We start from the raw sequence: 12,297 nt of genomic DNA, 5'->3' as shown, positions 1-12,297 counted from the left end.
TGGAAACACCAACCAACCTATACGTCCTGTATTTTAATATAGCAAAATCATATGAAGATGATATAGTTCATATGTAATCAATCACTCCTGAAGTTGTGATATCAGAATAAATGACTCACATCTTTGAGGTCAAATGTCTCATTAAAATGTTAACCTAAAGGAAAAAATAGTTGATCGTTGTTGTTTCAAGAGTCTATCTGAAATGTTACGTCGCATAGTACAATCTCAGTACTATTTGACTGCTATATGCTAAAGATCTTTGTATCTGAATGACCTTATAGAATTTAGTCTTACGAATCATATATTTTTTTGTTGAAAGATCTTACGAATCATACGATATGAAAATTGAAATCAAGATATGCTTGAAGCAATTAAATTTTTTTCGTCTTTGTTACATGCATGAAGTATGTGCGGGCAAAGAATTATCAAATGAGACAGATCTATCGACATTTGAGAGATGAAGTCCTACATTGAATGTCGCTAAATACTTGAAGATTATCAAGATTTTTTCATTTTTATAATTATAGTATTGAGAATTTTTTACCTCTAAAATATTAATATTTGTTAGAATTTTATTTCCTCGATAAAGGTCAAGGAAAATAATGAGATTTGATCAAAGTCGCATATACTCCCGAACACTGAAGGGAATAACATAGATGTCGGTAAAACATGAAAAATCATCTAGTCTACAAAAAGTACTTACATTATAAATTTCTTCTATGACTTAAAAATTCTCGAGGTAATTTATGAACTATTGATAGGTCTTACTGATACTCCTGAAGAGTTTGTCAAAGAATATTTGAGAAAAGAATATCTGAAGAACAATACATCTAGACGATAAAATATAGTTTGAAATATGAAAAGACACCAAACTTCTAAGCATCTCATATTGTCTCGATTTGCCATTTGTCGCAAAAAATTTAAGTCCAGACGTACCTACTATAGTATAGACAGTACATTATGTACATTGCAATGTAATTTAAGAAACTGACCGTAATTCATATATTTCTGTAAAAGAAAATATTCTAATTGATATTTTATAAGAGAGAGAGCATGATGAAAAATGTCAATATTAAATTTTTGCACGTTGTACTCTTTTTCCATCGTCAAGGTTTTGTCCCACCGAGATAGCCTTGTCAATGTTTTAATGACGCAACTATCTGTAATTAAAAATGTTTTATTTTCTAAAAGTTGTAGTCTTTTTCTTTCGTTTAGGCTTTATCCTATTGGATTTTCCTAACAAGGATTTGCAAGGCCAGACAACTATTTTAAAACAATAGTAACTAAAAGATGAAGTTCTGACACCTATCATTCGTGTCAGGTAGATTGTGAACAAAATTTATATTGAATCACAATAAAATGTGATAGATACATTAATTTCACATAATATTATAATTATATTTTCGATGTATATAATACACAAATATGAATCACTAGAGATCTAACAACTTCAACTGAAATCCCTAAAGGTTAGCAAAATTAAATCTAAAGTGTACAAAACTTCACTATACAAATGCAAGTAAAAGGATAAACGTGACATATTATATTTTTGTCTACCTGTACCAAAATGAAACGAAGATAAAAAGTTTAACAATACTCTCAGGTTGCATGAGGGGAACAAGTTTATGAAGATATTCTATAATTTATTCTCCTACAATGTTCTTTTTTCTTATTACGAATTTTTCTCATGGGGTAATCCAAACAAGGTTTTACGAAGAAGATTATATGCTCCTCCAAAGATTTACTGAAATGCAGAATTTGTACTTTTTTTCCTTCACTATAGTTTTGTCCCATGAGGTTTTCCTGTTAAGATTTTCATGAGGCAATTTCTGATGTGGTGGACACCGAGCGAGAGTGTTGCAAATATTCGGTTTATGGTGGATGACCACCAACTTTATTACTTCTACCACCATAAATTCTCTACCAATACTTTGTATTCAAACACCACTGATTTTGTAACTCTTTCACTAGATATGCAAGTCTCAATAGGCCTATAAAGATATCTCTAGCTAATGAACAAAATGTATTAAAGTAGAGAAACTCGATAAACATAAGAACAAAAATTTAGTTCTCCTTTTCTACTATCTTTTGGTTTATATTTCTAGTACCTTTCTTCTTCTTGCTTTTATTTTCACCCCAATCTCAACGTTCCATATAAGAAAATACTTACTTTTTTGCTAAACATAAACAAAAAGTATTTAATAGATAGTTCCTTGAATTACTTAAAATTACAGTAGCAATTTATGTAATTATGCAGGTAGAACATGACTTATTATTCATCTTTGATGTCCAACAATGACTCATAAAAAATTATGTTGAATTTTTTGAACATGACATGTGAATGATAATGTATTGAATTACCTAAGTTGGATATGAATTCTTAAGAAAAAAAGAATTAGACATGAGTTATATTTGTCTAGTTTTTCAATTAGGGCAATCTGATTGTATATTATTAAAATTCAACAAATATATAGAGATTTAGCGATTACGAACTCAAAGTCTCAACCTCATATTTCACCATAGTAGCTTGAGCTCGTTAAGTCACCATTCTTTTTTATTCATAATTAGATGGGGAAAATATTTCACAGGGTCATACTTTTGGGCCAGTGTTGTGGGGAAAGAAGCAAAGTTTCCGGGGTAATAAGTTTTGGGTGAAAACAAATTTTTTTTGTTTCCTCCAAACATGAAACATCACTTTTGCAAATTTTTATTTTTTTTTCTTCTCCTCTCACCTCAACTAGAACTCCGACGAACTCCACCGGATTCCGGCAACTTACAACATAATTGTTGGCGATCACCATCAAGAGACTTCTCTCTTCTTTTTTCTTTCTTCTTTCTTCTTTCTTCTTTCTCTTTTCTTCTCTCTCCCTCCTCTTATCCTCTTTCCCTCTCTCATTACCACACGAACTTTTCGGCGAAGGGGATCTCCCTTCGCCGGAAACTCATCTGGATCTGGTTCTTCCAGATCTAGACGAGACGCCTTCGTCTGGATCTGGAAGAACCAGATCCAGACGAAGGAACAACACCTTCGTCTGGTTCCAGACGAATGGTTCCGGTGAAGGGTTTTCCCTTCGCCGAAACTGTTACAAAAAAAACAGGGAGAGGGAAGAGAGAAAGAGAGAGACAGTTAGAGGAGAAAGAGAGAATAAATTTTCCGGCAGGCACCTTCAATTCCGGCCGGCACCTCGAGATTCAAAACTCAAAAGATAAAACTCTAAAAATCCTATGTGTCGAGATTCAAATGTCAATCTCTAATTTTTCTGTTTCCTATTTGTCAAGATTGAGATCCTCTATTCGAAGGACTTCTCCAATGCAACACTCTAAAACTCCTTAAATTAGTTACGTGACATATTTTTTTTATTGAAATATATGAAAATATTGAGTTGGCACTTAGAGATAACTCAAGAAGACACTCTAGAAATGAAGTGTCCTCTTGAGATATCTCCATTCCACCCTCGACACGTTATCTTGGAGATTTGAATTGAGTTTTGTATTGGAGATGAATTCTAAGATAAAAAGTCTAAAAGTCCTAAGTGGCACTCCGAGTATGTGAGATTGAGATTTGCATTCCAAATGCTCTAAAACAACTTACTATGGAGAGGTTCGAGAGGATATGGAAAGTGGAAACACAAACAGAGATACCCAAACAGCTGTGAATCACATGGTTAATGGCAAAAAAACACCTGCAAAAGCTAATCTCTTTATCTTTACACAGGAACTTTAACAACCCCACATACAAGTGGAACCAAAAGAAGGTATAGATGGATAGAGAAAGTGATCTCCCCATGAGCCTTCTGACATTACTCCAGCTGTTTTTTTTATCCCCATTCCCACCAAACACTACCAGACAAACTTGCCCTAACCCCCACCACTTTCTCTCTCCACATGCACATCTTTCTACCAAGAAACAAAAATTATGATGAAAAAAAGACAAAACTCACCACTAATTACACTAATTACACTAAATTTCTATACTAAGATACAAGATTAGATCATGAATTTGAACCTTTAGCAATTCAAGATAGTTCTAAATGAGATTGAAACAAGAATGATCAAAAAGGGTAGATAACTAATACTAACATAAAATAGAGAGGAATTAAATTAATTACAGAAAATAAAAGATAGAAGGAATTGAATAAGAAGAGATACAAGAATAATAAAGTACTAAGAATGTAATCAAATCAATCTCAACCGTACATCAATGATCAGTCTAACCTCATCAACAACAACAAACAATAATAACAATAATAATAACCAAGAAATATAACAGAAAAGAATTGAAGAAAAAAAAAACTTAGTAGAACTAAAAATAATCTAAATCTGGATCTTCAATCAAACTCCAAAGTAAAAGGAGATGAAAGAAATTTCAGAATTGAGATAATTTCTTGTTCTTTTGATTAGATCTAGTAGAACAAGAAAGCAGCAGCCACTACTCCAACAAGAGTAGATCCAGAGATGGAAAATCTGTTTAAGATGGCGTTGTTAGCAGGAGTAGATCCAGCTGGAGTAATAGCAGGAGGTGATGAAACTGGAGCAGTTGGAACTGGAGCAGATGGAGTGTCAGCAGTTGGGGCTGAAGTTGGAGGAGCAGGTGGAGATGGAGATGAAGCTGGTGGAGTGGACATAGTTGGTGTTGGAGCAGATGGTGATGGTGTTGGAGCAGCTGGGGTTGGTGGTGAAGCTGTTGGTGGTGATTTGGTCGGAAAACCGACTGGTGCTGGTCCTGGTGCTTGAGCTAGTGTGGATCCAATCACTAGAGCTGACATCAAGAGGACAACGAAGAGGGAAGAAGCCATTATTCTCAGTTGAAGGTTACTTTAGGGTATAGAGAGAGAGAGAGACTGAGGATGTTAGAGAGAGAGAGAATAGATGTGGGAAATAGGTTGGGAGAGAAAGGGTGATAATTAAATATATATATATATAAGCGAAGAATACGGTATTTTGTTGTGCGGCGTTTCCTAGGGATTTGAAGTTTTTAAGTCAAGTCTCCCTAAAATCAACGACAGAGAATAAGCGATACACGTCTAGACTGTTCAGTTGACCAACTAGATAAAACGAACCACAGCTGCTACGCGTACTGCCTCCCTGACCGTCGGCCTCTGCTTGACGGGGGAGGGGGGCCGGCAGGGCGTCCGCCTTGGCTCTCCCTAGAGGGTCTAATCTCCACTAGTAAGTCCGGAATTCTAGAGAGTCTAATCTCCACTAGTAAGTCCGGAATTCTGGATATTTATTAGAATGTGTTTGATACCAGATAAATAATTCTATAACAAGTGTTCAGTGGAATATATTTCACTAAGTTGTCATTTGTTGTTCCGTGAAATAATATTTATTATTTTGTGAAATTAAAAATTCCACGAATATTATATTCAATCAAATAATTTTATTTACTCCTTTTGTAGTCAAAATGAAATTTTTACGTTTATGTTGCCAAAGTTGCATTTTTACACGTATGTTACCAAAATAACAATTTTACCCTTATGTTGTCAAAAAACAATGTTACCCTTGTGTTGCGAAAATTGCATATTTACTCTTATGCCACCAAAACAATATCTTTGCCTTGTGTTATCAAAACATGTTTACGTTTATATTGCCAAAGTTACATTTTTACCCATACGTTGTCAAATAACATTGTTACTCTTATATTGAAAAATTACGTTGTTACTCTTATATTGGAAAAATTACATTTTTAACCTTATGCCACCAAAACAACATTTTTACTTTGTCTTGTCAAAATTATATTTTTGTCCATGTTGTCAGAATGACATTTTTGTCTTTAAGTTCATTTTGGTACTATAAGAGAGTAAAAATGTCATTTTGAGAACATATGGGTAAAATGTCGATATTATAAAAAGGTAAAATGTAATTATGACAAAAGCTAAAATATTATTTGGACAACATGAAGGTAAACATACCATTCTGGTATTATATAAGGGCAAAAATGTCATTTGCTAAAATATAGATAAAAGTGTATTATGCTAATATGGATGGGTAATAATGTCATTTAAAACATATATGGAGATAAATTTCAGGTTTCAAGTATCTAAATTTATTAAAATAATTTTGTATTTTTTTATTTCAGACTTACCATTATAGCTTATTATTGGGTTTTGGTGTCACCATGTGTTTCTAAGCTGAATCTTAGACGTCTAGTAAGTCTAACACTAGCTTTCAGGATCACATGCAAGAACTAAAGATGAACTAGAACGGGAAAAAGATTATACCTGAATCGCTTTCCCTCGAACTGAATCTGATCCCTTTATCTCGAAGATGAGAGCTCCAAACTGCAGCTCCTCTACTTGCGACATCCGGGCAAACAACTTGATCTCTCGCCTTTATAGTCATCCCGGACCTAATCGAGAGGTTGAGACGAAGAACACATCTTATTTAATTAGATAGCCAGAACGGGAGCCTTCTTTCTAAAACCTCTATTTATTTGATGTTGTAAAGATATATTTCCTCGAAAGATAATTTCACACCGTTTTTATTCTAATATTGTTCTTATATAGAGAGCCCTAATCCCTTCCGTCTGAAGGAGATGTCCTTCCGAAGGAGTGTCCTTCGACCAAGATGACAATGCACTCAATTTGTCAAGTAGGACAATGATGACTTTATCCAAGAGATCATCTAGTTTGGACGAATCAGGGGTCGTAATGCTTAGATAGAAGCCAACTACGATCGTCGGATCACTTCGATGATTTGCGACTAACATGATCCGGATCCTACAACGGGTTACATCAAAGAGTGATTGTTTGATCGAAGAGATAACATTAGAGGGAATGGGGTTAAAAAGAGTGGATTAGATCCAATCTAATAGGCCCCGAAGGTTCGAATGAGATCTAGACAGAGATAGAAGTAACCGGGCCGGAAAGAAAGTCCCGGATTAAAGGGAATGGGTCGGCCATGGCAAAGGGGCGGTCAAGCCCAACCCACTAATGGAGCTGCCCTGGCCGACCAGCTAGGAGTCCCAAATGGGACAGACTCCCATCTGGAAATTCTACTCAGAAAGGGTTTCTGAGTCTTATCTTTTTTAGAATTCTTATGGAATCGTAATTCGAATGGGATTCTAATTCTATATATAAGGACTAATATTAGAATATAAAAGTTATGGAATTTTCTCAACAGAAAATCTACTCCACAACGTCAAGTAGAAAAAGAAATTTTAGAGCAAAAGCTTTCACTTCGTATCTTATCTGATACGTTATACATTTCAGATTTTCTTGATCTAGAGTACAACCGTCAACCAAATGACTAACTAATAATCTATTTGAGCGTGGCCACACATTTTTCAGTTGCTACTCTTGAAGTCGCCCGGAGACATATACTAATTCTAACTTGGTGTCGTTTTTATGGTATTATGAGAACCAGATCTTCCTGTCTTGATCAGAACAGGGTTACACTTTTTAATGTCTTTCTGAAATAAATTCAGAGACCACCTTATAGATTTTTATGTCTAAATTTTTTTACTGTTCTGGAAACCAATTAAAAAGGAAAACTAATATAAGTTAAAACAGAGATTAATTAGAAGGTTAAAGAGAGAAAGTCAAGTCGAGTTGTCTTTTTCCTTAAGATAGTGAAGACCCTGGTATTAGTACTTAAACTAGTCAGATGTTTGTCTCTCAGGATACAACGGCTATACCTTTCAAAATGACGACAAATAGTACTTTGTTTCTTCTGAAAGCGTGCTAACTTCGAACAAGCAATACAGATGGAAGTAACTTCTTAAAACTCTAAATGCTCATGTAACTTTGAATGCTAATATTTCGTGTTTTGTTTGCTGGATTCTATTAGGTATATATAGGAGTATTGGAAACACTTCAGACAGGTGCCTATAGACGAATGGATTCTTCCCAACAGTCATATTTGACTGTTGGCTTTCGGGTGCAATCTTGACCATCACATCTCGTGCACTGAACGCCCATTGTCAAATCCTGAACAGATTTATCTGAAGGGCACCAAACATCCTGAACGTCGGATCATATCTCGTGCAATCTTGCCACGGTGCGTACGTGTGAAGTGTGTGTGAGCACCTCTAAAGCGCCCAATGCACCCTAGACGCTCATTCGCCACGCGCGGTTTGCGTGGTGCAAACCACGAAAAGTACATTTCCATTTCAACGAACATACCATAAATACATGGAAGAGTCTATATAAGGAAATAATACTTCTCCAACATCATAGACGTGGTACTAACTCAAAATTCCGGTTTAGAGTCACTAGACTCATATCAAACTAATTTGGTAATAACTCTTTCATATGGAACCGGATTTGGACAAAATTTGGGTCTAAATTCAAGAGTTCGATGAGACGAATCCAACGAGATGTCTTGCTCTACATTCTGATGAATCAAGATTTCTCAAATTAAGGAAATAACGGTTCAACTGCTTTTGAGCTAGGTATCGATTCCAACAATCCCCCACATGAATGATTATTACATGTTCGAAAATCACAGCAAACTGACTGACCTTACTATGCTATAATGCTGACAGACAGTGGTACTTACGCAGAATGTCGCAGCATTGGATGAAGGTGGCTTTTAAGCTTTGAACCTTCCCTAGTGATAACTATCGGTTTTACAAGGACAATAATGAACTTTAGTCTTGAACTGAGTCCTGGTAATTGTAAGGCAAATATAATTAACACACAGTTAATTCCTTACTTGCTTAAGTTCTTGGTTGTGTTCTTTACAGTCATGAATGTTCCCAATTTCGTGTGTGCATTAGATAAGTTCGCCTAATACGACCTTCTCATAGAACCGAGACTAATTCCCACACATATAGGTGTTTCCTACTTAGGTATGAAGCTACACCTTCCTTATAGAAAAAAATTATTTTTCTAAATTTTTTGGATACATTAAAAGTTGTAAGCTTAACCTCTTCAATGCAGACATCACTAATTTTATCCTAGGAATGGGAAAGAGAAAAATTCAGTTTCCCTTTGAACCTATACCGTGGGATCTCTAGTCTTCTAGGTTCATCATGCCTTTAGTCATTTACTTTAGGCAGTGATGGGCCTAAAAGGGTTACTCTAAAAGGTCTACACCCGCAAGTGCACGGGTGTCAAGTTGTAATTTCTCGGTAAGACCGGTTCGTTCCTCAGAGACTAAGTCCAACTCAATTTAATCATAAAACTATCGTGATTTTCAAAAGTGGTTTGATTGGTAATATGATTCAAATAAAAAAAAATAGCAAATATAACTCAAAAGAAAACAAATAAGTTGATATTCAGAAAAAGGGAACCTAGGGTTTTCGAATCCGTCCACATGATAATCTTAAAGACGATGTATTTGCCTTAGTCAACTAAGTTCGTTGTTTTACTCGGGTTCTATCACATGAACGTTCTAAAATCCGGAAGATGTTGTCATTAAAATCAATAAGAACTTTAAAAGATATGAAGATTTAATCTAAAAATTGACTTGCATATAAACGAATTGATAAAATTCTCGTTATAGACTTCATCTAAACCCTAGATGGAAAAATTAGTTTCTCATAATGATAGATAGACGTTTAACTACATAAAATATGGGAGAAAAAGTAGAAAAATTGAGTTTCTTACTGATTTTGCAGCCAAACAGAGCCTTAAGGAAGTGATTTCCTTCTGTTTTTCCAAGAATTCTGCCTAACGCACCCTCTGGGAAAACGATTTTCTCGTCTTCCCGGAAATGAATTCTCTGAGAGAAAATTATTTTCTCGTCTTCTTGAAAGTACTTTCTTTCTGTTTCTTTCTCACTCTTTCTGTAATCTCTCTCTCTCTCTCTCTTTCTCGGTAATCTCCCTCTCTCTCACTGAGAAGTAGAAAACAACAAGAGAAATCAAAAATCAAGAAAAATCAAATTAATTTCTTAAAACCGAGTTTCTGTTTCTCTCTCTCTCTACAATAACTCTCTTCTTAATCTCTCTATCTCTCTCTCTAATTCTCTCTACAAAAGAAAAAATCAAAAATCAAGAAAAATCAAAATGTCAAGCTCCGGTTTCTGTCTGTCTCTCTCCTGTTCTTTTCTCTAAAATCGTGGTGATCTAGCTCTCTGTTTCTCTTCTGTTTTATAGACCAAAGACCAATCGAAATCCTTTGTTTCTGTTTTGATTCGAATTGAATCTAATCTCTTGGTTCTCTCTCTCTCTAAAATCCTAAAAACCATCTCTAACAACCGTGATCCAACTCTCCTTCTCTCTCGGTTTCCCTCTCTGTTTTGATTTCTTTTCTATCTTCTTCAATCCTTCTCTCTCTCCTGTTTTGATTCTTGCCTAGAATATCTCCTTCTCTCTCTCGGTTTGAATTTGAATCCTTCTCACTCCCTCTTTCTCGGGTTTTAACTGACAATCTTCTTCAATATCAAACAGGAATAGAGGTTTGAAACAATGAGGTTGATGGATCCAGCTGGCTACGTCCGATTGCTCCACGGTGTGAAGCTACAGAGATCGTCGGATCTACAAAACACGGATCTGGACGGCGGTCAAGCTCGGAAGCACCGTAATAACTTGCTCGCGGGTGTACCGGATCTCACGCTCTTTGAGAATCCTGTGACACACCTTTACTGACCGAACGTAGCCCACAACTGATCTGGATCGTCTGATCTACTTCCCTCCAGCGTGCCATGTGTTACTGACCCATTTGGTAAACTAACTTTGACTTCAACTTTGACCTTGCCTAATTCGCTCGTCCGGATTCCGATTCGACTTCCGTTTTCGCCCACTGACTCGTCATGGACCCCTCTTCTCATCCGAGCATCAACATTATCCAAACTTACCATGCTACCCTTGTCACCAAATGACCAAAATGCCCCTAACATTAATTTCTCCCGATTTCGCCTGTTTTTCACACTAAACTCCGTAAAAGACACCTGAGAAAGAAAATCACGCAGTTCATCAGAGTAACGGCTCGATATGGACTAACTGGCTCCAATTAAGAGATTGAAATGAGGCATTTTCATGACTCATCAAACATCCCCAAACTTAGATTTTGCTAGTCCTCGAGCAAAACAGAAAAATAAAACTAAACCCATTTCACCACTTTCGTAGGGACCCACGATTGCACATAGCACGTGCAACAAGCCGTTAAACCTCTAGGTTACCCAAGAGGACGAGTTTTGTCTCGTGAGGGTTTGCAGTGAATATACCCACAAAATTCAAAAATAAAAAATGCAAAAGGGTCTAAATATGATGTGGACTAAAAAAAATGTTCATCCGGTAGATTTTCGAAAGTTAATATAAATGAAATCCAAGTCAATCAAACCCTACAAACGCTAAAAATCATTTCACTATTAATCAAGACTCGAAGTGCACGTGACCAGCCAATATGAGTATCATTTCGGTTCTGAAAAGACAAGACCTCGATTACTTTCTCAATACATTTCGCCTCGACTACTGCCTCACGGTCATACACCCAAAAATCAAAGTCACTCAAGAATGGTTCACTCTATGTGTTAGTATGAATATGAAGGAAAACTCAACACATGAAAAAGACGGACTATAATTTTTGTGGACGACTGATCTCAAAGAAGGAAACAACCACTAATACAGGATGGGGAAGCTAACCAACTCTTCTCACCTGATCTATGATGGGCCTAAAAGGTTACCCTAAAAGGTCTCCACCCGCAAGTATACGGGCGTCAAGTAATAGTTCCGGTAAGACCGGTTCGTTCCTCAGAGACTAAGTTAAACGAAATTCTAACCTTAAAACTATAGAGATTTAAAATTGGTTTGATGGTGGTAAAATAGAAATAAAATATAAAACTCAAAAATAAATAAAGAAATGAGTCGGTATTCAGAAAAAGGGAACCTAGGGTTTTCGAATCCGTCTTCCTAATAATTCTAACGACAATTTAATTTTGATCTAATTAGAGAGTTCTTTATATAACTCAGGTTTTAGTCCATGAACGGTCTAAAAACCCGGAAGATTTTATCGTTAAAATGGTAAAAACTTTAATAAATTTATCGTTAAAATAATTATTATGACTTCATCTAAAACCCTAGATATAAAAGACTTAGCTACTCATGCTAGAAACGATAAATATTTGAAGTAATATAAGAAAAAGAAGAAAGAAACTTAACTTTTCTGCGATTTTCCCACCAAACAGAGCCTAAGGAAGTGATTTCCTTCTGTTTTTCCAAGAATCTGCCAAACGCACCCTCTGGGAAAACGATTTTCTCGTCTTCCCGGAAATATTTTCCTCTCTCAGAAAATTATTTTCTCACCTTCCTTAACTCTCTTTCTCTCTCTAAACTTTCTGTTTTCTCTCTCTATACTTAATTTCTCTGAATAATACTTCTCTCTATTCATTAATGGTGGTTCTTGTTTTTTC

The 12,297-nt window shown here is 35.7% G+C and overlaps 1 protein-coding gene across 1 annotated transcript; it reads right to left on the bottom strand.

Moving 5' to 3' along the window:
- Positions 1 to 4,146: 4,146 nt before the first annotated feature.
- Positions 4,147 to 5,196, bottom strand: AGP10 (arabinogalactan protein 10). The gene has a single exon (XM_086649022.1). It carries the CDS (start codon positions 4,794 to 4,796, stop codon positions 4,404 to 4,406), a length of 393 nt encoding a protein of 130 aa, XP_086505148.1. The 5' UTR covers positions 4,797 to 5,196; the 3' UTR covers positions 4,147 to 4,403.
- Positions 5,197 to 12,297: the final 7,101 nt, after the last annotated feature.

The sequence above is a fragment of the Eschscholzia californica genome, unplaced genomic scaffold, assembly GCF_041429995.1.
Source record: "Eschscholzia californica isolate CP2 unplaced genomic scaffold, dmEscCali1.0.p SCAF_6, whole genome shotgun sequence".
In the NCBI taxonomy this organism is placed as follows: Eukaryota; Viridiplantae; Streptophyta; class Magnoliopsida; order Ranunculales; family Papaveraceae; genus Eschscholzia; species Eschscholzia californica.
This window is presented reverse-complemented; position numbering and strand designations above follow the sequence as displayed.